This window comes from Oryctolagus cuniculus, chromosome 5, assembly GCF_051225735.1.
Source record: "Oryctolagus cuniculus isolate XC-2025 breed Fujian yellow rabbit chromosome 5, ASM5122573v1, whole genome shotgun sequence".
NCBI classification, from domain to species: Eukaryota; Metazoa; Chordata; class Mammalia; order Lagomorpha; family Leporidae; genus Oryctolagus; species Oryctolagus cuniculus.
In genome coordinates this window covers 17,865,364-17,890,283 of record NC_142871.1, presented here as the reverse complement: position 1 = coordinate 17,890,283, position 24,920 = coordinate 17,865,364, and the positions used below count along the sequence as shown (strand labels likewise).

The 24,920-nt window shown below is 49.5% G+C and overlaps 1 protein-coding gene and 1 long non-coding RNA gene across 7 annotated transcripts; one reads left to right on the top strand and one right to left on the bottom strand.

Annotated features, from left to right (window-relative positions):
• Nucleotides 1–423: 423 nt before the first annotated feature.
• Nucleotides 424–18,615, bottom strand: LOC127488290 (uncharacterized). Of its 6 annotated transcripts, none has more exons than XR_011388936.2 (5): nucleotides 18,328–18,615; nucleotides 16,261–16,388; nucleotides 7,692–7,822; nucleotides 7,423–7,558; nucleotides 4,092–4,475 (listed from the first exon to the last, which is right to left on the bottom strand). It is a non-coding gene; the product is annotated as an uncharacterized LOC127488290 (long non-coding RNA). The 6 variants fall into 6 exon arrangements; XR_016233632.1 differs by lacking the exon at nucleotides 4,092–4,475 and adding an exon at nucleotides 6,550–6,730 and having other exon boundaries at nucleotides 18,328–18,605; XR_007915893.3 differs by lacking the exons at nucleotides 4,092–4,475; nucleotides 16,261–16,388 and adding an exon at nucleotides 424–1,148.
• LOC138843113 (UL16-binding protein 1) lies at nucleotides 18,556–24,538 on the top strand. The gene is made up of 5 exons (XM_070074603.2): nucleotides 18,556–18,872; nucleotides 20,795–21,052; nucleotides 21,443–21,718; nucleotides 22,564–22,695; nucleotides 23,506–24,538. Exons 1-4 carry the CDS (start codon nucleotides 18,788–18,790, stop codon nucleotides 22,686–22,688), a joined length of 744 nt encoding a protein of 247 aa, XP_069930704.1. The 5' UTR covers nucleotides 18,556–18,787; the 3' UTR covers nucleotides 22,689–22,695; nucleotides 23,506–24,538.
• The last annotated feature ends 382 nt before the right edge of the window (nucleotides 24,539–24,920 follow it).

Here is a 24,920-nt window from a genome sequence, read left to right as displayed (position 1 = left end):
CCCTATATTTACTTCCTCACGTTAGTATATTCACATTTCATAATCAAACCAATAGGTAATTGGCATACATTCTCATGATCCACATGGCTAAGATTAGAACTTTTCATACAAAAATTAATGTTCTTAATTTTACACTGACATTTCAGGCTCTTGATAAAATAGTGTCACATTGTCTTTCAGAAAAGTGACATCATTTTTAATCTTACTATAAGTATATATTCCACTGTCCTCTGCCTAAGCTTGTCTTAATAGTGACAAGTATTTGGCTAGTGTTTCAACCTGTGAAATGACATGTATGTAAATTGTTTTCAATTCTTATATCAATTCTGTATCTCTATTATTTTTCAATAATTGCCTAGAGGTTTAGCCAGGGAAGGTTATTGCAGAATTTTGTTTTTGTTACAGTAATTAACTGGAGACAGGTTTTTTTTTTTTTTAAGATTTGTTTATTTATTTAAAAAGGCAGAGTTACAGAGATGCAGAGACAGAGAGAGAGGTCTTCCATCCCCTGGTTAACTTCCCCAGATGACTGCCATAGCCAGAGCTGAGCCAATGGAAGGCAGGAGCCAGGAGCTTCTTCCAGGTCTCCCACGTGGCTGCAGGGGCCCAAGCACTTGGGCCATCTTCTACTGCTTTCCCAGGCCACAGCAGAGAGCTGGATGGGAAGTGGAGCTGCCGGGACTCAAACCAGCACCCATATGGGATGCCGGCACTGCAGTGGGCGGCTTTACCCGCTACGCCACAGCGCCAGCCCCTGGCGACAGTCTTTCACTTCATGAACAGATGAGGACGGATTACCTACAGTGTGATACAGTCACGCCACCAACGCCAGGCAGAGTTGAAAAGAAGTAAATCCGTTCTTGGAGGATGTTCAGGACGTACTGTTCTGATTTACAAGCCAGCGACAGCGGAGCCTGTAGCTGTATTTTCAAAAATGAGCATCGTGCTGCGGAGGGTAGCTCGCTTGGCGCACGGGAGGGCGCGGCTGGAGCGCAGCTAGTCGCCCTGGCTCGCGCGCAGCTAGTCCCGCTGTCTCTCAATTCCTGTAACCTGCCACTCTTGCCTTGGGGCAGCGGCACCCAACACCACAGAGTCAAGGTCGCGTGGGCGGAGAGCCGTGGTGCGCCCAGGAAGCTGGCAGTGCAGGCCTGAGAATATGAAAAGGCAGTTAGAATATACAGGCATGTGTGTAGCTCAGAGAGAATAAAAGGACTGTTTCGTGTCATGACTGCTCGTCGGCTTCCTCTTCATGAACTTCCCTGTGCCATTCTGTGCATAGGACGAAGCAGAACCAAGGCCATGCAAGTGACCGCACTATTTGGCATCATCAATATGATCTTCAAAGAACATCTAAAAAGGAATTTTGAAGGAAAAATAGATAACTTGAACCAAAAAGTACCCTTTGTAGTTTATTTTTCAAGTATCTGACTGTTTGTGAACCACAATGACTCTTCTCTCTGGTGTTCCCTTGAGACCACACATTTAAGTTCAATGAATAAAACTGCTGTCCCTCAGGAAGTCCAGGGCTCAAAAGAGACTCAAGAAAGAGACTACTTAGAAAGTGTGTGTTTTCCCCATTCACATTTAGACCACTTTTATCAGGATGTATAAGCATGGAAAACTAGACATTTTTCATGTCATTAATTTAATAATATTAAACAGCAGAAGTGGTGAAAATAGCCAATGGTGGCGGGGATAAAACCTGTGCAAGGCTGAAAGAGCTAAAAATAAACTCCAAACATATTCTGGACAGCTAAACCCAAACATTCCCACTAAGTTATCGTCCTTGAAAAAGGCAGGAAAATAAAAAAGATAACAAATTAGTGCCAAAAAGCCACCACTGATTAACCATGAAGGCATTTTGAAAATGGAAATGTGGAAAAATGCAAAAGGCTGCTTTAAACAGGACAGCGAAATCACTTCGGAATCTGACTTGGAGAACAGCTTTAAGGCTTTCTGTTATGCACACCGTGGTCTGGGCCACCGTGCAGGTGCTGGACTCTGGCCTTTGGATTGGACAGAAGCGTCCCAAGGAGCAACTCCACTGGCCACTGGCTGCGCAGCCTCCACCCCCCTTTAACACCAGAGCCCTGTTAGCTCTGAGCACTCAGGGCAGGACAGGGTAGTTTGAGTTGTCAGGCAGGGGACTGAGCTTCTCACTTGCTGCCCCTCCAATTACTGAAAAGAAACAACAAACAAAAAAAAAACTGCTCAAAAAGACGTGCGAGCAGAAAATAAGAAAAAGAGACATGAGGAATCTCACGCACATTTAAGGAAAGCAGCAACCTTCAACAATAGCGCTAGAATTTACCTTGTGGGAGACAGCCCTGCCCTCTGTTTTAGACTCAGACTCAATGCTAGCCTGAAACTTGAAAGAGGAAGTTGTAAGGAGCCTGACAATTGCCTCAGAGCGATGGAAGGTCCTCTCTCCCTTCCACCAATAACCGCCCTTGAAAGAGGGGAGTTGCAGTCCTTAAATACCAGCTCTCACAAGCCTCCAGAGCTGACACTCACTCCAGGATGGAGCTGCTGCCCGGGCACCGCTTCCCTTCTCTGCTGCTTCTACTGCTGCCTCTGCTGGCAGCCGGGCTCTGAGTGCCGCTGGCCGGTGAGTGCTTTCAGGGCAGGGCACAGGGCAGGGAGAGAGGGTGGGGACCTCCTCGCGGGCCTGCACGTCTCTGTGGAGGCTTCTCCCAGAAGTCACAGGAGGAGGATGGGAGGCGGCGGTGGAAACTGCTGGTGGGTGCCCCAGCCCCGTCCTCCGAAACTGGGTGCTGAGCCTGGATGAGTGCGGACCCTGCACGGAGGCGACCGCGGCCATCCCCCTCCCTGCCTGCATCCACAAACTCCCCCTTCAACCCACCAGTGTCCACTCACTGCCTCACCGCTCACAGCCTCATCAGGCCACGGCCCTCCTGAGTTGCTGAGTCCCTGTGAGCCTCTGAGCCAGTCTCAGCACGGGACCAGGAACGCTGGGCTTCCAGTCCAATCTGTCCCTTTCTCATCGGGCGGGTCCTGACTTCTCCCCTACCCCTTGGCGCCTATCCTCTGCCTGAGGACACCCCAGGCAAGCAAATCCCCAGCCCAGGATCCTAAGTCTAAGGGGTGGGGACACCATTCTGCACCCCCCCCCCCCTTTCAGGCAACTTCTGCACTTCCCCTGCCTGCATGAGACAGCACTGTAGAAGATGAGCTTTTTTTCACACAGGAGTTGGCCAACTTGTGTGCAAAGGGGACTTACTGGCTCTGAGTCATCTGTTTCCCCAGCTGCTCAATTTTTCTTGGTGTCCTCAGTGACACCACCAGCCAGGGACAACTTGCAAAGGAACTAGGGCCCAGATCTGAGCAGGGTCCCATTTGCCCACCCCAGGTTCGCGGCATCCTCAATGCCCTGGCTGCTGGAGCCCCAGCCCACAGGGTGTCCTCTGAGTCCCAGCCTGAGCCTCAGACGGTAACATGAATCCAGGTGAAGACATCAAGAGTTAGACACAGGTGCCAACACCGGGGATATGACAGAGGACACTAATGTGCATCTGTTTGCCTCTGTCATTACCTGTCTGATTTAAAAGATAACTGCATGAATGATAATTAGAACACTGTGTTGTTGGGCTTATATTGTGTAAAGATGTGATGTGTTTGACAAGAATAGCACAAGGCAGGGAATGGAACATCATGGTTGTGAAAGTGCCCTGATTGTGAACTTGGCTAAGACGCTAACTATAACCCTCAAGGCATCTAGTTAAGAAAATAATTCAAATGATGCAGAAAAGGAAACAAAAGAGTCAAAATAGTAATGAGTTCAGGTGGTTTGTTGGGGGTAAGACCTGTGAAATATAAAAGTTGAGGTAAACTGAAATTGGCCAGCGAGAAACTTTTGGTCACTGTGCAGATTTGTGTACAAAGTTCCCAACAGAAACTCTATAATAGAAATGAGAAAAGCTTAATCATCCACAAAAAATGCCTTTGATGAAATTGTCTAATTGCTAGATTAATATTTATGAGGCCATTGATGGTGATGCATGGGGTAAGTTTTCTCATTTCGCAAGAATTCTAAATTTATAGAACGACTGTTCAGAAATCATGATCTCCCATAAATAAATGGTTTATTTATTTATATAACAAAATATCTTGTTTTTTGGTTTCCTTTTTTATTGAGATAAATATACATAAATTTAAAATGTACAAAGACAGGGGTGGGTGTTGTGACATAGTGGATTAAAACTCTCACTTGTGATGCCGGTATCTGAGTGCCAGTTTGAGTCTCAGCTGCTCCACTTCCAATCCAGCTCCCTGATAACAAACCTGGGAAAGCAGTACAGGATGACCCAAGTGCCTGGGCCCCTGCACCCACGTGGGAGACCAGATGAAGCTTCTGGCTCCTGGCTTCAGCCTGGCACCACCCCAGCCATTGCAGCCATTTGGGGAGTGAACCAGTGAATGGAAGATCCGTTTCTGTCTCTTCCTTCTGTGTAATTCTGCGTTTCAAATAAACAAAAAAATAAATCTGTAAACTAAATGTAAAAAGGATAATAATCTGGTTTCAGTTTTGATAAATTTTTCTGTCTTAGCCAAAGAATTTCAAAGTCAAAATTAGAAATCTCCAAACAGTGTAGGAAAAAATTGAACTTAGTATCTATGATTTTTATTTTGTAAACGACTTATTTGATCTATTTGAAACTCAGAGTGACAGAGTGAGAGGGAGAGAGAGAAAAGAAAGATCTTCCATCTTCTGGTCCTCTCCACAAATGACTGGGCTGAAGCCAGGAGCCAGAACTCCATCTGAGTCTCCCAAGTACTTGGGCCACCATCCATTGTTTTCCCAGGCTCCTTTGTAGGGAACTGGATTGGAAACAGAGCATCCAGGATTTAAAGCGAGGCTCCAATGTGGGATGCCAGTGTTGCATCAAAATGCCAGGCCCCATCTATGATTCTTAAAATGTGTTGCAGTACACATATGTGTTGGGTCTCCAAATAAATAAGAGCCTCTACATATTTTAGAGGTCTTAAAAGAAGCCCGTTTGTGTTAATAACTTTAGATCACTCTGTCACCTGTCACCGGTATTTGAATTACATAAGAACTCTTCAAAACAAGCCTGGGAAAAGGGCATTATCTCCTCATTCCACTTTCCAATGACTTTTTAAAATCCTTTTGTGCGGCTGGCGCTTTGGCTCACTAGGCTCATCCTCTGCCTTGCGGCGCCGGCACACTGGGTTCTAGTCCCGGTCGGGGCACCGGATTCTGTCCCATTTGCCCCTCTTCCAGGCCAGCTCTCTGCTGTGGCCCGGGAGTGCAGTGGAGGATGGCCCAAGTGCTTGGGCCCTGCACCCCATGGGAGACCAGGAGAAGCACCTGGCTCCTGCCATCGGATCAGTGCGGTGCGTGGGCTGAAGCGCGCTGGCCGCGGCGGCCATTGTAGGGTGAACCAACGGCAAAGGAAGACCTTTCTCTCTGTCTCTCTCTCTCACTGTCCACTCTGCCTGTCAAAAAAAATAAAAAAATAAATAAAAAAAATCCTTTTGTGCCTCAGTGAGCCAGCATCGCACTAAGGAAGGTACCCTGTCCCCTGATTTGTTACCCCAGGAGTTCTCAGCAGGTGGCTTCCTGCTTCAAAAGCGCCCACGAGGAAATCTAATGCACTGAGTTTGTTCCTCCCTCAGAACCTCAGGTGTGTTCTCATGGCCTGTGGACAAACTCTTATCAGCAGAAACCAGCTCAGCTCCTCTGAGCATGGGTGGAGCCCGCAGAGCTGGCCTATCACCAGGCAAACCCAAGTGGCACCATCTGGCAGCTACCAAATGCCGGTCTTTCTTGGATGGGATTCCTTGGAAGTTCAGCTCTCCAATTCTTTTCAAATGAAAGATCTCCAGTTCTTTTCAGTGAGAAGGAGCAGTTCACCAGCCCTGCCTCTCTTGCAACATCTGCTTCGGTCTGTCTTAAGGCTCCATGTAAGCACTCACAATTACCCTGTTCCTACCCTCACACTCTCAGCTGCCCTCTCCCTCTCCCTCTCCATTCCCTCTGCCCCACAGCACAGGCCAGCACACAGCTCTGCACTCCTCCCTAACACTTGCTATTGCCTGTCTTTGATGGCAGCTGCCAAAATGATGGTGAGGTGGTGTCTCTTTGTGGTTTTCATTTGCGTTTCCCTGAGGGCTAATGACACCGAGCATCTTTTCATAGGCTCATTGGTCATTTGTATATCTTTGGAGAAATGTCTGCTTAAATTATTAGCCCATTGTAAAAGATTTTATGGGGCCTGCGCTGTGGTGTAGAGGGTAAAGCCACCACCTGTAGTGCCGGCATCCCACGTGAACACTGGTTCCAGTCCTGGCTGCTCCACTTCCAATCCAGCTCTCTGCTATGGCCTGGGAAAGCAGTAGAAGATGGTCCAGGGCCTTGGGCCCCTGCACCCATGTGGGAAACCTGGAAGAAGCTCCTGGCTCCTGGCTTCGGATTGGCGCAGCTCCAGCCATTTCAGCCAATTGGGGAGTGAACCAACGGATGAAAGACATCTCTCTCTCTCTCTCTCTGAATTTCAAATACATAAATAAAGTCTTAAAAAAAAAGAATTTATTTCTTTGCTTATTTGAAAGGGGGAGGGGGAGAGAGAGAGAGAGGGAGAGGGAGATTGGGTCTGGGGAGTTGGATGGAAGCTTCTCAGGTGGTGGCATTTTTGAAGGAAGAATAAGGCCAGGTGTGAGATGTTGACACATGTTCCAGAAAAGAGGCCTGGAGACATAAAGACATACTTAGATTTGGGACCAATGAGTCATTGTTTATTGGGGTGAGGTGGAAAAGGGAAGAGGGACAGAATGCCCCGTGGCAGTCCCTGCCTCCATTCTCAGTAAAGCAACCAGGAAATCAATGCACCATTCACACACATGGGCTATTGTACACACAGACACAGACACTCACACTGGGGGGGTGGGCTCGCTATATTCCCATTACCTGTCACGACGTCTGGGGTTGTGGCCCAGCACACAGAGGATTCTAAAGCCAGTAAAAGCAACCTGACTGTGCGATCTGGAATACTTGGGCAGTCCCTCAGTGTGACATTTCCCCTGTCCCCTTGGCTCTAGGATGAACAGGGTCCAGTGGCTTTCACTGGATCAAAAAGAGAGAAATCTGTCCCAGGGCTGAACTGCTGGACCATCAGGGTACCCGTCTGCTTTTGGCCAACACAACATCTTGACTGCAGGGTGGGAGCACTGTTCCCTCCCCAAGGACACCACCTTGTATCAGCGTGGACCCCTCATGCTCCATCAGTACCCAGAGGGCCTTGTTCTCTCTTTGACCCATGGTTTGGTTCCCAAGAGGCTGTGGGACAAACATGGAGCAAACCCACCTGGGATATTGGACTATTTGAGGGACACACAGTGTTGGACACTGTGGGAAGCACTAGGTTATGCTGACGTTGATACCTTGAGCTTTGGCCATCTATGTTTTCAGCAGTCACTGGATCCCAGAAAGTTGTTGGACACTCAGCAGACAGTGAGTAGCCAGGACATCCTGGGTGATGTGGGACGTGTCCAGTGACCAAGGATGGGCAGAGTCCTCCTGGGGAGAAGGCAGAACTTGGTAGCCAGTGGGGTGAGGGGCCGAGGTTGGAGGGGAACATCCCAGAACCAAGGTTGTTTGTAGAATATCCAGAGAGGGGGGGAGCAGTCTGAGGGTGGGACTGGGGTCTCACCTGGGTGCTCACAACAGCTAGGGGGTTGAAGTCAGGATCTGGGGATTCAATCTGGATCTTCCACGTGGGTGGCAGGAACCCAATCACTTGAGCCATCCCTGCTACCTTTTAGCATCCATATTAGCAGGAAGCTGGAATCAAGAGGTGAAGCCAGGAGTTAAACCCAGGCACTCCAGTGTGGGACATGGGCATCATAATTGGTGGTTTAACCCCTAGACCAAATGCCTGCTCCTCCCCAGGGTTTTATTTATTTATCTATCTATCTATCTATCTATCTATCTATCTATTTACTTACTTGTTTGAGAGAAGGAGAGGAGAGAGACACACACTGAGTGCTCTCATCTGCTGGTTTACTCCCCAGATGCCTGCAATGGCTGGGACTGGACTCAGTTTGGGTCTCCCACAAGAGTGGCAGGAACCCAATTACATGAGCCATCACTGCTGCCTCCCAGGGTCTGCATTAGCAGGAAGTTGGAGTCAGGAGCTGGAGGGGGCATCACACCCAGGTCCTCTTATGAGGGACATGAGTGCCCTAATTGCCAGGAGGTGCCTGCCCCCAAAGTATCTGTTTCTATCCTTTTATTCTCTTTTTTCTTATTTAATAAATGTGAATTTACAAAGTGCAACTTTGGTATTGTTGTGCCCCCCCAACCTCCCTCCCTCCCGTGGGCCTCCCCTCTCCTACTCCCTCTCCCATCCCGCCCTACATCGAGTTTCATTTTCAATTACCTTCATATACTGAAGATCAACTTAGTATATACTAAGCAAGGATTTCAATAGGCTGTACTCACACAACCGCACAAGGTATAGGGTATTGTTTGACTAGTAGTGTTGTCTTTAAGTTTCATAGTAAAACACATTAAGGACAGAGATCCTATGTAGTGAGAATGTACCCAGTGACCCCCGTTGTAGATTTAACAATTGGCACTCTTATTTATGACGTCAGCAATCACCCGAGACTCTTGCTATGAGCTGTCTAGGCTATGGAAGCCCCTTGAGTTCACCGACTCTGAACTTTAGTCAAGGCCATATCACAGTGGAGGTTCCTTCCTCCCTTCAGAGAAAGGCGCCTCCCTCCTTGATGGCCTGTTCCTTCTGCTGGGGTCTTGTTCACCAGGATCTTTCATTTAGGTTGTTTCTGCCACTGTGTCATGGCTTTCCATGCCTGTGAGACTCTCATGGGCCTTTTATCCAGATCCCAATGCCCCAAGGGTTGATTCTGAGGCAGGACTGCTGCCATTCTATGAGTCTGCTGTGTGTCCTGCTTCCCCCGCAGGATCATTCTCTCCCTTTTAATTCTATCCTTCATTATTTGCTTACACTGGTCTTATTTGTGAAATATCTTTGACACTTACCCTTCTTTTTGATCGGTTATGTAGTTATACTTATCATTTTACCAAGTGCGCTGGCATTGGTACATGCCTCCTTGATAAGATTGAATTGGAATCCCCAGCACATTTCTAGCTCCACCATTGGATATCCCTTTATTTTCAGCCCATTTATATCTCTGGATCTAAGTAAGTCTCCTGGAGCTAGCATACGTTTTTATCATTGACTTTTGACACTTTGCTGATTGGAGAGTTTAATTCATTCATGTTTGCAGTAATTCCTGATAAGGCAGAGCGACTTCTTTCTGCTGTTAGTTTTCTGTATGTGCTATCGGTTTTCATCACTCATTTCCTGCGTTCCTGCCTTCTTTTGTGTTTGGTTGATTTTTTTTGAGGTGAAATGTTTTAATTCCCTTCTCATTTGCTTTTGTATGTATTCTGCAGTTGTCTTGGGGGCTACATTCTACATTCTGTAGATGTAATACTCTAGTTTGAATTTTTGCCAGCTTAACTTCAGTAAGATCCTACAACCACATTCCTATTTTCTCCATCTCCAATCGTTTTGTTATTGATACCACAAAATGATATATTTATACATCGTATGTCCAAAAACATCAACTACTGATCGCTTTTTCATACCTCAAAATGTAGAGTTACAAATCAAGGTTGCAATAACCACAGCTTTAGAGCTACTAATAGTTTCCTTAAAAAGTGTTAACCTCTTAAATCCTGTAGAGAACAAGAAATGGAGCTACAACACACAGTAGAGCAACACGAACTCTTACAGTGCTTACGTGTGTACCTTCTCTGAGAGCCTTGTTTCCTCGTGTGGCTTCGTACTACTTAGTGTCCCTTTATTTCACCTTACTGGGCTCCCTTACACATCCTGGCAGGGCGAGTCTAGTGAGGCGGACCTTCCTCAGCTTTGTTGACCTGTGAGTGTCTTCACTCCTCTCTCACTTAGGAAGGAGTGCTTTTCCAGAGGTGGGATTCCTGGAGGACGGCTGCTAGCACTTTGCCTCCTGAGCAGGTGGGTCCCTCTCCTGACCTGAAGCTTCCAACAGCAATCTGCTGCTGAGCTCACTCGGGCTCCCTTGTGTGGGAGGAGCCACTTCTCTCTCGCTGCTTTGAAGATTTTGCCTTTGCTTGCAGTTTGGTCGTGGTGTGTCTTTGCAGGAGTCTCTTGGAGGTCGTTGGATTTCTTGCACGTTTATATGGAAGGCTGACCTCCAATCTGGGACGTGTTCAGCCAGTATTTCTTCAGAGAATCGCCTCTCCCCTCTGCCTCTCTGCTCCTCTGGGATCCACAGAGCACACACGTGGGACGCTAGGCTGTGTGCACAGTGTTCCTCAGAGACGATCATCTCAATTGTCCAACTTTCACTTCTCTGATTCCTTCTCCTGCCCTCTCCAATCTGTGTTCCAGTCCCTCTAGGGGGCTTTTCCTTTTTGTTTTTATTTTTAAGCTCTAGAATTCATTTTTTGGTCCTTTTTGAGGTTCTCTGTTTCTTTATTGAAACTTCCAATTTCTCATGCATTTTCCCTTTTTTAAAACAATATTTTATTTATTTTTTTATTTATTTGAGAGGTAGAGATACAGACAGTGAGAGGGAGAGACAGAGAGAAAGGTCTCTGTCCGCCGGTTCACTCCCCAAATGGCCGCTATGGCTGGAGCCAGGAGCCACGAGCTTCCTCTGGGTCTCCCATGCAGGTGCAGGGGCCCAAGGACTTGGGCCATCCTCTACTGTCTTCCCAGGCCACAGAAGAGAGCTGGATTGTAAGAGGAGCAGCCGGGACTAGAACTGGTGCCCATATGGGATGCTGGAGCCGCAGGTGGAGGATTAACCTACCTTGCCACAGCACCGGCCCCGCATTGTTTTCTTAACTTTCTCTCTGTGCCTTTATTTGTCTTTCTGATCTTTAAGAGCGTTGTTTTAACGTCTGTATAGCAAGCCTGCCTTCCTATCTTTCTGGGAGATGGTGTAGTTTTTTTCATTGAATGGGGCTTTTTAAATTTCTTTGTATGTCTTGTGATGTTCTTATAAAAATGGGACAGTGGAACCTACTGATGTAGTAACTCTGAATGTCGGATTCTCTCCTTTCCACAGGGTCTGCTGGTTTTTGTTCTTTGATTTTGATTGCCTTTCTCTGGGACAGGAAACAGGCTGAGGTGTAAGGGCCTTTTTGAGACTCTGCATTTCTGTGTGTGTATATGTTGTGAATTTCTGTATTTTCTCATAGCTTCCTCAAGTACCTAAGTAAAAGTAGATCTGCTAGTTGATCCAGCTATTCCAAATCTGGGAATATATCCAAAAGAACTGAGATCAGCATTTAAAAGAAATGCCTGCACTCCTATGTTCAGTGCAGCTTATTCACGATAACCAAGTTATGAAATCAACCTAAGTGTCCACTGATGTGTGAATGCATAAGGAAAATGTGGTCTATGTACACAATGGTGTATTAGTCATAAAAAGAAGGAAGGAAATTCTGACATCTGTAGCAAAATGGGTGGGATTGGAGATCATTATGTTAGGTGAAATATGCCAGACTCAGAAAGACAAATACGGTATGTTTTTTCTCATATGTGGAAGCTAACAAAACAGTTGACCTGAACTTAGCATAGTGATTGCTACAGGCTGGGGAGGGTGGGGGAAGAGGGCTAGAAGGAGGTCAGGTAATAGGTGCTAAGACACAGACAGAGCGAGCCGGTTGCTATGGCCCAAGCATGGGGGATGACTAATGTCTTGCATACAAGAACTAGAAGGAATGGGACGGTGGGGGCCAAACATGGAGCAAGGATGAGGAGAACAAACAGCAGCTTGCCAGGCATGACTGGCTTATGCCGTCTGTGCACTGAAGTATTGTTCTGTACCTCATCAAAGGAAACAAGTACTACACCTTAACCAAAGATTTTAGCTTGGGGCTGGCGCTGTGGCTCAGCAGGTTAAGCTGCTGCCTGTGATGCCAACATCCCATACTAGCACCGATTTGAGTCCCGGTTGCTCTGCTTTCCATCTAGCTTCCTGCTAATGTGCTTGGGAGAGCAGTGGAAGAGGGTGGCTCTGGCCTGGCCCAGCTTTGGCTTTTGTGGGCATCTGGAGAATGAACCAGTGGATAGAAGATCTCTCTCTCTCTCTCTTTCTCTGTGTGTGTGTGTGTGTGTGTGTGGTTGTGTGCCTGCCTTTCCCTCTTTCTCTCTCTCTCACTCTTTCAAATAAATAAATCTCATAAACAAGTAAAAATTTAAACAATTGAAATGAAAAATATTTCAACGAAAATTATTACCTCTGCATACCTCACTCCAAACTGGCCTTCACAAGCTGGTTCAGGAATCTCTTCTAGGACTGCCATCAAACTCACAGGAGTGGGCTTTGCATACTCCCGAGCAAACAGGGCTTCACTTTGCCCTCCAATTAGGGGTGACCGGCACCTGATGGGCTTGACTTTCCTCCAGACATCCTCCAGCACACAAGACCAGCAGTCACAACTTTATCCAGCCCGTGATATCCATAGTGAGAGGTGCAGAAACCTAATTCCACTGTGGAACACTGCTGTCCTTGTTCCTAATACAGTGCCCATGAGACCTTGTGTGTAACACGTAGCATACTCCCCACAGTGGCTCAGTACTCCTATTTGCAGAGTGCTCAGAGTTCTGCAATGTGAATATCTTGAGCCAGAAAGCTGAAGTTGAGAACGCTGAGAATTCTTCAACTTTTTGCTACTTCCTCTGAGAATTTCCTTTTTTCCCTTTACAAGGTTTGTTCTGTCCTTTTGAGTTTCAGAGTCACTCCCCTCACCTAAAAGCTAGAATTCTTTTTTAAAATGACTTTATTTATTTATTTATTTTAAAGTCAGAGTTACACAAAGAGAGAAGGAGAGGCAGAGAAATAGAGAGAGAGAGAGAGAGAGAGAGAGAGAGAGAGGTGTTTTCCATCCTCTGCTGGTTCTGTCCCCAATTGGCTGCAACAGCCAGAGCTGCGCCGATCCGAAGCCAAGAGCCAGGAGCTTCTTCCAGGCCTCCTACGTGTGTGCAGGGACCCAAGGACTTGGGTCATCTTCTACTGCTTTCCCAGGCCACAGCAGAGGGCTGGATCGGAAGTGGGGCAGTCAGGACTGGAACTGGCACCCATTTGGGTTGCCGGCACTGCAAGCAGCGGCTTTATCTGCTATGCCACAGCGCCGGCCCCAAGCTAGAATTCCTGACCACACTGTCCTTAGGCAGAAGTGAACAATGCTTGAGGCTGCAAATATCCAAATGGCATCAGAGAAGCAGAATTTCTGAAGCCGTGAGTGGTGGTGAAGATTAACGGCAAGAACCAGACATGAGAAGAGACTGTTTATAACCACTTGTATTTATGATTATAAAATTGATACGAGGTCATCATGACCTTTTGAAAATTACACATATTAGAGGCCTGTGCTGTGGCGCAGCCAGTTAAAGCCCTGGCCTGCAGCACCAGCCTCCCATATGGGCACCAGTTCGAGTCCTGGCTGTGCCACTTCCAATCCAGCTTTCTGCTATGGCCTGGGAAAGTGGGAGAAGATGGCCCAAGTCCTTGGGCCCCTGCACCCGTGTGGGAGACTAGGAAGAAGCTCCTGGGTCCTGGCTTCAGATCAGCTCAGCTCTGACCATTGCAGTCATCTGGGGAGTGAACGAATGGATGCAAGACCTCTCTCTCTCTCTCTCTCTCTCTCTGTAACTCTGTCTTTCAAATAAATAAAATAACTCTTAAAAAAAGGAACATTACACATATCAAAGAACTAAATAAAATCAATGTAAGCTAACTCAGTTACCTGAGCTCTATTTCCTTTCAGGGGTCTCACACAAGTCTGGACGCATTTATTTAAAAATGTTAGTGTAGGGATTGGAGTTGCGGTACAGTGGGTTAAACTGCTGCTTGTGACAGCGGCATCCTATATCAGAGTCCCAGCTACTCTGCTTCTGACCTAGTTCCTTACAAATACGCCTGCAAGGGCAGTGGAAGATGCCCCAAGTGCCTGGACCCTGCCACCCATGTGGGAGACCCAAATGGAGTTCTTGGCTCCTGCCTTCAGTCTGCCCAAGATCAGGCTGTTAAGGCCATTTGGGAAGTGAAGTGATGGTTGGAAGCTCTCTCTTTTTCTCTTCCTGTTGCTCTTTCAAATAAATAGATTAATTAAAAAAGAGTTAAAAATTACCGTGATGCGTATACTTTATGACATAACTTTTTCACTAAGCATTTTATACATATTTTAAAGATTTATTTATTTATTTGAAAGGCAGAGTTACAGGGCCAGTGTTATAGCATAACAGATTAAGCTGCTGCCTGTGACACAGGCTCTGGTTGGAGTCCCAGCTACTCTACTTCTGATCCAGCTCCATGCTAATGTGCCTGGGAAAGCAGTGGAGGAGGGCTCAAACCCTTGGACCCCTGCGCCCATGTGGGTGACCCAATTGAAGTTCTTTGTTCTTGGCTTCAGCCTGGTGTAGCCCTGGCCATTGTGGCCATTTGGAGAGTGAAACAGCAGATGGGAGATCACTCTTCCTCTCCTTTTCAAATAAAGTATAGATCTTAAAAAAAAAAAAGCAGAGTTACACACAGAGATAGATAGCTTCCATCTGCTGGTTCATTGCCCAGATGACCACAAAAGCATGGCCAGGGCTGCTCATAAGCAGAGCAGAGATTTGCATATTTTGTGATGTGGTCGTTCCAGAGAATGTTGTGCTAAAACCGTGATTGAGAGGTGCTTCGTGCTGTAGTGTGAGCGCTCACCTGGTTACGGCAGAGTGCACAGAACCTTCTCTGCGTTCTGAAAGTAAGCACTTGCACATACATATGCACATTTTATTAAAAAGAAAACTCAGTGGTCCATGAACCTCTTTCCAATTGGCTTATGCACTTCTAGGAAAAACAAACCAACTTGAAAAGCCACAGAGCAAAGCCTTAGTGAGAAACCTGTTCTGAGATTAGTGTGCATCATCAGCAGTAGTTAAAGTAGGGGCGGCGCTGTGGCCCAGCAGGGAAAGCTGCTGCCTACAGTGCGCAGATCCCATATGAGCAATGCCTGGATTCTGAGTGTTACAGAAACCCGGCTGGGAAAACTGGCCCCGAGACAGCGGAGGGTGGAAAACAGCTTTTTTTTTTTTTAAACTTTTATTTAATAAATATAACTTTCCAAAGTACAACTTTTGGATTATAGTGGCTTTTCCCCCCATAACCACCCTCCCACCCACAACCATCCCATCTCCCACTCCAATCCCATTCTTCATCAAGATTCATTTTCAAGTATCTTTATATACAGAAAATCAATTTAGCAGATACTAAGTAAAGATTTCAACAGTTTGCACCCATACAGAAACACAAAGTATAAAGTACTGTTTGAGTAGTAGTTTTACCATTAGTTCGCATAGTACAACACATTAAGGACAGAGATCCTATCTAAGGAGTAAGTGCACAGTGACTTCCATTGTTGATTGAACAATTCACACTCTTATTTATGATGTCAGTAATCACCCGAGGCTCTTGTCATGAGTTGCCAAGACTAGGGAAGCATTTTGAGTTCGCCGACTCTGATCATATTTAGACAAGGTCATAGTCAAAGTGGAAGTTCTCTCCTCCCTTCAGAGAAAGGTACCTCCTTCTTTGATGGCCTGTTCATTCCACTGGGATCTCACTCACAGAGATCTTTAGGTCATTTTTTTTTTGCCAGAGTGTCTTGGCTTTCCATGCCTGAAATACTCTCATGGGCTTTTTAGCCAGATCTGAATGCATTAAGGACTGATTCTGAGGCCAGAGTGCTGGGAAAACAGCTTTTTAATGCCCGCCGCCTCAGTGGGAATCATTTCCTGAGACTGAGCCTGGAACCCAGGTTTCTCACCATATTTGTGGGTTCATCAGCCTCATGCAGTAACCGATACAGCACTGGTGGGTTTAAACTGCAGCCCAAGTGACTTAGGACCATGTTGGTGGGTCCCGTGTGTTTGTAAAGGAGACACCTGGGGCAGATTTCTAGGACGGATTTATGACTGGAGCTACAGAGGCAGAGCCTAGGACACCTTCCCTCCCTAGACAGGATAACTGTGGGCAGCTGCTTCAGACAAGTGCAAGCAGCCACTTTCAAGGTTGTGTTGGGGTCCTGCCTTCCTTCCTCTCTGCAGCCTCCTTTCCTCTTGCTGGCGGCCCCACTTCCCACCCAGCTCCCTGCTATGGCCTGGGAAAAGCAGCGGAAGACGGCCCAAGTGCTCGGGCCCCTGCACTCACGTGGGAGACCTGGAGGAAGCTCCTGAATTCCACTCGGCCTTGCCCTGGCCATTGTGACCATCAGGGGTGTGAACCAGCAGATGGAAGACCTCTCTCTCTCTGTCTCTTCCTTTCGTCTGTAACTCTGCCTTTCAAATAAACAAATTTACAAAAGTCAAGCTGAGATTACCAACAGCAAGGATATAAAATGTGGAGGGGTTACAACAAGATTCACTTAGCATCGAGTACCGGTGTGTGAGGTTATGCAATGAAATTAGTGTGTAGAGAGGTTAATTTTATTTTGCTGTTGATATTCAGAGATCGCTTTTTGTCAAATTTGATTTGACATCTTAATTCTGTAAAATATTGAAACACCCCCAAAGTCAAATTTACAGAAGCAGATGTGCTCAAACAAGCCCAGCTTCTAAGTCTGCAGAAAGACTGCGTAGTGAGTGAGCATCTCTCTGTGAGACTGTCCCCACAATGGCCTTCCCCACCCCCAGCCTGGCCCCGCCCTCAGGAAGCTCCTCTGCTGTGCTTCCTCTTCTTGCTGGTCCCCACACTGGTGTGCAGCAACTTCCTCTCATTCTTTTGTTACAGTAATTAACTGGTGACACTTTTTTTTTTTTTTAAAGATTTATTTATTTATTTAAAAGGCAGAGTTACAGAGATGTAGAGACAGAGAGAGATCTTCCATCCCCTGGTTAACTTCCCCAGATGACTGCCATAGCCAGAGTTGAGCCACTTGAAGCCAGGAGCCAGGAGCTTCTTCAGGGTCTCCCATGTGGATGCAGGGGCCCAAGGATTGAGGCGTCTTCTAAAGCTTTCCCAGGCCATAGCAGAGAGTTGGATCGGAAGAGGAGCAGCTGGGACTAGAACCAGCGCCCATGTGGGATGCCGGCACTGCAGACGGCGGCTTTACCCGCTATGCCACAGCTCCAGCCTTCCAGTCTTTCACTTCATGAACAGATGACGATGGATTACCTACAGCGTGATACAGTCACGCCACCAACGCCAGGCAGAGTTCAAAAGAAGTAAATCCGTTCTTGGAAGATGTTCAAGATGTACTGTTTTGATTTACAAGCCAGGGACAGTGGAGCGTGTAGCTATATTTTCAACATAAGCATCGTGGCGCCGAGCGTGGCTGGCGCGCCGGAGGGTGCAGCTGGCCGGGCCCCTGGGCGCAAAGGCGGCGATGCCCATCCCGATGGGCTCCCGCTGCGTTTGGCTGCCTTTGGCTCTGCCCGCCAGCAATGAATAAAACTGCCATCCCTCAGGAAGTGCAGGGCTCAAAAGAGACTCAAGAAAGAGACTACTTAGAAAGTGTGTGTTTTCCCCATTCACATTTAGACCACTTTTATCAGGATGTATAAGCATGGAAAAAGAAACATTTTTCATGTCATTAATTTAATAATATTAAACAGCAGAAGTGGTGAAAATAGCCAATGGTGGTGGGGATAAAACCTGTGCAAGGCTGAAAGAGCTAAAAATAAACTCCAAACATATTCTGGACAGCAAAACCCGAACATTCCCACTAAGTTATTGTCCTTGAAAAAGGCACGAAAATAAAAAAGATAACAAATTAGTGCCAAAAAGCCACCACTGATTAACCATGAAGGCATTTGGAAAATGGAAATGTGGAAAAATGCAAAAGGCTGCTTCAAACAGGACAGCCAAATCACTTCTGAATCTGACTTGGAGAACAGCTTTAAGGCTTTCTGTTATGCACACCGTGGTCTGGGCCACCGTGCAGGTGCTGGACTCTGGCCTTTGGATTGGACAGAAGCGTCCCAAGGAGCAACTCCACTGGCCACTGGCTGCGCAGCCTCCGCACCCCTTTAACACCAGAGCCCTGTTAGCTCTGAGCACTCAGGGCAGGACAGGGCAGGTCGAGTTGTCTGGCAGGGGACTGAGCTTCTCACTTGCTGCCCCTCCAACTACTGAAAACAAACAAACAAACAAAAAAACTGCTCAAAAAGACGCGAGCAGAAAATCAGTAAAAGAGACAGGAGAAATCTCACACACATTTAACGAAAGCAGCAAACTTCAACAGGGAGAAAAATTTCCAACAACAGCGCTGGAATTTACCTTGTGGGAGACAGCCCTGCCCCCTGTTTTAGACTCAGCTCCGCGGCTCACTAGGCTAATCCTCCGCCTTGTGGTTGGGGCGCCGGATTCTGTCCTGGTTGCTCCTCTTCCAGTCCAGCTCTCTGCTGTGGCCAGGGAGTGCAGTGGAGGATGGCCCAAGTGCTTGGGCCCTGCACCCCATGGGAGACCAGGAGAAGCACCTGGCTCCTGGTTTCAGATCAGCACAGTGTGCCGGCCGAAGCGCGCCGGCTGCGGCGGCCATTGGAGGGTGAACAAATGGCAAAAAAGGAAGTCCTTTCTCTCAGCCGCAGTCAGAAACCTCCCTTCCTTCCACCCTCCCTTCCACCCTCCGTTAAGCCAATAACCGCTCGCTCTGGCTCGTAAAGGGGAGGAGGGGCGGTGCCCGTGGGGTGCTTAAATACCGCGGCTCACACGCCTCCGAGCTGACACTCACTCAGGGATGGAGCTGCTGTCCGGGCACCGCTTCACTTCTCTGCTGCTTCTACTGCTGCCTCTGCTGGCAGCCTGGCTCCGGGCGCCGGCCGGTGAGTGCTTTCAGGGCAGGGCACAGGGCAGGGAGAGAGGATGGGGACCTCCTCGCGGGCCTGCGCTTCCCTGTGGAGGCTTCTCCCAGAAGTCACAGGAGGAGGATGGGAGGGGGTGTGGAAACTGCTGGAGCCCCAGCCCCGTCCTGGGGAAGGTGGGCGCTGAGCCAGGGGGCACGCGGATGAGAGCGCACCCTGCCTGGAGGCGACTGCGGCCATCCCCCGACCCCGCCTGCAACCACAAACTCCCCTTCCAACCACCAGCGCCTACTTGCTATGGCACCTCTCAGCGCCTACTTGCTGTGGCACCCCTCACAGCCTCATCCTGACACTTCCCTCCTGAGTTGCTGAGTCCCTGTGAGCCTCTGAGCCAGTCTCAGCACGGGACCAGGAACGCTGGGCTTCCAGTCCAATCTGTCCCTTTCTCATCTGGCAGGTCCTGACTTCTCCCCTACCTGATGGTGATGGCGATGGCGCCTATCCCCTGCCTGAGGCCGCCCCAGGCAAGAACACCCCCAGCCCAGGACCCTAAGTCGAAGGAGTGGGGACACCATCCCCCCACCCCCAACCTGTGTTCAGGCACCTCACCCCCAACCTGTGTTCAGGCACACTGTGTGTGTGAGAGTCAGCAGTGGATTCTGTCTGCGGTGGCTTTTGGTGGCCGCAGGGAGAGGAGTGGGGTCCTGTGGTTGCAGCGTTACTGCTACTCCTGTGCTGTCCAGCGGGGTCCCGGGTCCACATGGGGATACTCCCTGCAGCCGAGGGGTGAGCTCATCTCGGAGTGAGTGGTGCTGCCTTGCACTGGCATCAGTGGACAGGCTCCCTGCTCCTGCACCCCACCAGGAGTTCCTCAGAGGCAAGGGGCACGGGTGGCTCCAGCTCAGGAAACTGAAGATCTGGGCTCGAGTTCTGTGATTTACCCAGGACCAGTGTCCATGGGATGCGCGTGGAGATTGCGGTTCCTGGTGGTGGGTTTTGGAGTCCTCGTGTGCTCATTCCCCGAGTTACCCAGGCTTTTCTACAACCAGAGTCCTGCAGTAAAAGCTGTTGCTGTCTCTCACTGTAAACCTGTGACTGCCTTGACCTTTCCTGAGAAAGAGTTTCCTCTCCTCTCACTGGGTCCCGCTCAGTGCTGCTGTTTTCAGTCCTCGTCTGGACAGGAGATTTGGCCTCAGGTGCGGGTAGGGGAGGCGGTCATCATCCAGCCACTGTGCTAACTGCTTCTGCCAGCTTCTTCCCGGTGTGTGGTGTCAGCCCTGGTTGGGTCCACGTAGGAGCATGTGTGTGTGCACTCAGGTGACAGGTGCACTCCTGTATGTCCACCTGTCTGTTCACACTCTTCTCTGTAGGACCCCCCAGCTGACTGATCTGCCCTGATCGCCCACTCCTGCCATACTCTGGAAACCGTGTTTCTCAATGCTTCCCTCCTATGCACACCTGTCTTGGTCTTTCTTTTGCCTCTTGGAGTCAGTTCGGCTAGAAGCTCGGAGAAGACAGTGGCTGTCCAGGGACCACCCACACCAGGCTTCCCCTGCTGCTGCCTGGGCCAGCATCGTCTGCGCCAGCTTTCTGGAATGTCCATGTGGTTTGCACTTTCTTATCACGTGGTGTCGGAGTTTCTGTTCAGATGCGTGTGAGCTTAGGTACTGTGTATGCTTACACAGGACTCCTGTCACCAGCCCCCTCCGAGTCTAGTGGGCCAGGTGAGGACGCTGTGTACTTGGGCAGAGAACCTGAATGAATTACAAGGAGCACAGGTGGCAGAAAGTCGGGAGCCAGTGATGGAGTTGCCATGGCGGGAACTGATTTCCATGCGTCCCATCCCTGCCCTTCAGGTGGGCTCCTTAGACTTGGAGCTGGGGGAGAGGTTGAGTGTGAGTCCTTTCTCATCCCCACGCCTCACTCGTGTTTCTCTTCCACAGATGCTCACTCCCTTTGCTACAACATAACTGTCAATCCCAAGGCCAGACCCAGACAGCAACGGTGTGATGTTCAAGGTCACGTGGATGACAGGATGATTCTGCACTGTGATTGCAGCTTCACTCAGATCAGCTTTTTTGACCCCCTTGGGAGGAAAGTGGATGCCATTGACAACTGGGCAGAGCAGACAGAAATGCTGCGAGATGTGGTGGACACCCTCAATCAGCAAGTGGCTGAAATGAAACATTCCACAAGCAAGGGTGAGCCTGAAAGTCCCTGGGCAGAGGGCAGGTTTGTGAATAAGGACTGAAGATTTCCATGTGCAGAAATGGATACTGGGGTTCCTTTGGAGGCCCAGCAACAGGGCAGGAGTGGTAGGACATCAGGGCGAGGCGATGAAAAGGGGACGGGAGTGGAGGATCCCAGGTGGGGCAAAGGGTCTGTCAAGACTGATCTGGGCACGGGGAATTTCTTATGTTCCTGTGAAGTTGCAAGTTGGCCCCACTCAAGTGCCCCAGGAGGAAGTGCAGGATGCAGAGGACAGAGCAGGGCCAGGAGATACCAGAGGGACGGTTGGGAGAAGTGGATCCCAGGTGGGTCAGAGGACCTGTCAAGACTGATCTCTGACAATGTCTTTCCAATGGGGGCAGATCCCCCGAGCTTGCAGGGCAGGATGTGCTGCTGGCATGGAGCCAGCGGCGGCAGGCACGGGTCTTGGCAGTTCAGCTTCGGTGGACAGATCGGCCTCCTCTTTGACCCAAACACCAGAAAGTGGACAGAGGTTCATCCTGGGGCCAGCTGGAATAAGACGACCTGGGAGAATGACAGGCAGCTGACTGACAAATTAAGCAGGGTGTCCATAGGAGACTGCCCAAGGTGGCTGGGGAAATTCTTGTTGCCCTGGAAGGTGATGTTGGAGACTACAGGTAACTAGGGATGGGGTGGCGGGAAGGGGTGCTTTCTGGAGATGAGATGACGCCACCGTAGTGTGTGCATGCAAGGTGTGGGTGCTGTGTGCATGTGAGTGTGCTGTACCCAGGTGTGTGTGCATGCGAGGGTATGGGTGTGTGTGTATGTAAGGGTGTGGATGCTGGTGCGTGTGGTGTGGGAATGTGGGTGTGTATGAATGAGAGTGTGGGTGTGACGATTTATGTGTGCTGTGTGAGCCTGTGAGTGTCCTGTGCTGTGTGTGTGCCAGGGTAGGGTTCTGTGTGCAGGTGTGTGTGAGCCTGAGTGTCTGAAAACATGATCCAGTGTGATGTGTCCCTCCCTATGACAACAGGAGCATCACCGCTGTGTCTTCCCTCACACCTCTCCTCCTCCTCCTGCTCATCTCTTCCTCACGGTGTGTATTTCAGTCCCCTCACGTGCCCTCCTGCTGGCATCCACCCATGCCTGTCACTGTTTCTAGACCTTCTCCCATCACCATCCCCTCTTCCTAGAATACCAGTTCTCCCATTTCCTCTGCTCTCTCTCTTTGGTCCTTCAGAACCATCTCCAGGTCCAGCTCCTGCCTCCCTTCCTGGCCACCACCCGCAGCCTCTCCTGTCTTGGCCTCCCAGGAGGGATGGTCTGCATGGTCACCCTGGCTTCCTCTCTGGCAGATCTTTCCCATCCTCCCTCCCTGCTACCCCAGGACCTGTCACAGCAGCTGCTCAGTATAGGTGCCAGCTGTGTGCACGGCTGCCTTTAACAGGAGCAGGAGCTGGAAGGCCTCTCCTGGGGGTTTGGAGTCTGGATGGGGGCCTCCAGTCTTCTGCTTCCATTTCAGCGCGGCCACCCACAACCTTAGGAGTAGTCGCATCCAAGGCCACGGCCACCATGCCCATGCCCTGGGCCTTTTTCCTGCTCCTCACCAGCTCAGTCCTCCTTGTCGTGCAAGGGGAGCCATTCTGAGTGACAGGTATGGAGGGCAGCATTGGGAGGGGAGCAGAGGGCAGATGGGATTGGGTGGGATGATGGCAGAGGGAATTCCCCAAGTCCAGTCCTGTCCCCTGGACTGCACTGTCTCATTCTGGAAATGAGACGAGGAAATCAGTCCTCATGTCCCTCAGAAGCATTAACTGGGACCAGCTCAGCCCTGAGTTCTAATGAATTCTCACTGTCAGGAGCCAGCCTGGTGGAGGGAGAGGGAGGGGGGGGCCCTTTCCTACACCAGGTTTCAGCAGCTGGTTCATGGCCTGTGGGTTGAAGAAGGCTTAGCCAGCTCAGGATTGTGTAGCGCAGATTCAGGGCCCAGTCACGGGATATTGGGGCACAGGAACACAGGCACAGGGTTTGTGGGCAGCAAGCAGCATGGACGCTCCACTCGAGGAGTCGTTGTCAGAGATTCCATCCTCAAAGCAAAGAGGATGCTGACCCCTTCCCAGGATGAGGGGTGGGAAGGATTTTGTAACCCAGCTCCTAAGGCAGAGGGCAGGGCGTTCCTGGTACCAGAGAACCTGTAAAAGGTCTTGGTCCCCCTGCAGGAAGAGAACTTTGGGATGCTCCAAGGTTAAAATGAACAAGCAAGGTCTGTTGTAAGCAAAGTCAACTCTCAGGGCAGGAGAGCGGGTGGGCAGGTGTATAGCATCTGTGCTGAGAATCTGAGGAAGATTCCTTCTTTATTGCATCTGATGGGGGGGGGGTGGAGAATTCCTGAGATGGGAGGAGGACTCTAGGAGTAGCCGGGGCTGTCCTGGAACAGGGCATCACCTGTCTTTTCTCTAACCAGGGCTTCTCCCATCTGTGATGCTGGAATCACAACCACAGTGACCGCACTGCTGACATGATGCTGCCTATCTGGGACATTCACCACTGGGTGCCTTTGGAGTTGTTGGGCCGTGGAAAGTGCTTGCAGCCCTCTTGGGCCTCTGGGGTCTACTCACGTCGAGCTGTGTGCATTGAGAGCTCCCCTACCCAGGGACTTTGGCCTCTGACTTCTTCTTCTGGGAAGCAGGACAAGCCTCTGTCTCCTGTGACCTCATCAGGCTGAGGAAGAATGTAGGCCCTGCCTAGCCCAGGAGCCCAGATTCCGTGCTGAGTGGTCCAGAGTCTGTATATGGAAGCGTTAGGCTTGAGGGAACAAGGGAAGTCCTAGGAAACTTGGTCGAAGAGACCCTTTTATTTTTTAAGCTTTGTATCATTGACACCTGGAAGAGCCCAGTTTAAGATCCAAGTTATAAAGAGAAACACGGAATATAAGAAGGAGAGTGACTGAAAGTAGCCGTGCCAGTGAGAGTTTGTATCCAGACTGCAAGACACTACCTGTGCCCTCCTTCTCGTGTTAGATTTCTGTACCATTTTGTTTTTATGTATTGATTCTGTATTTTAACCTGTCATGAGCCGTTAGCCCAAGTTCAGGAACATTGGTGCTATGACTTGGATCATATCTCTTCACTAGCTGTGCTTGTCATTCCCTGTTCTACCAATGGCCCAGCGACCCAATGCAGCGCACTCCACTGTGGGAGATGCCGTGAGACTGCCTGCCTAGCCCATGCAGTTATCTGAGTGCTGGCAGGCCCAGGAGCCCCAGGAATGTTTCCCCCAGTCCTGCCTCTGCCAATCAGGTAAACCACTCCTGGGTGTGGCCCAGGCCCACCTGGAAAGCTAGGAGCCTATGTGACCTTCAAGCTGATTGAGAAGCATAGTGGCACCAATACCACCTTCAGCTATAGAATTAGTGCTGCCCTGAATCAGTTAGGCGCCCTCTGCCTGCCCTTTACAAGGTGTGCTTGGTGTTAATAAAGCTGTCGTGTGCCCTGAAACTTGTCTCCGGTGTGTCTTATGGAAGAGGGCTGCTGCCCTACCCATGCAGACAGTGCGCGGGACTCCCAGGATGAGCCCGCCACTGGCACCCAATGTGAGGTGTGAACGCAGGTGCAGGCCCACAATGCCTCTCTGCTAGGTGAAGAGGGTACCTCTGTCTCCTTCTAGGGACCGCAGACACAGTAGTTGACTCCCCATGTGGACATGGTTAATAATGGCTGTCCAAGGTTTCTAACTTTACTTATGTTTCTACCTCCCACCCTGTCCCTTATGTGTGCACTGTGCTTGAGCCACATCCCAGGAAGGAAGCTCCCATGGGGATAGTGAGACTGCCCTGGGCACCTGGTCGCAGCATGGGACCTGGATCAGAGAGTGCACGCT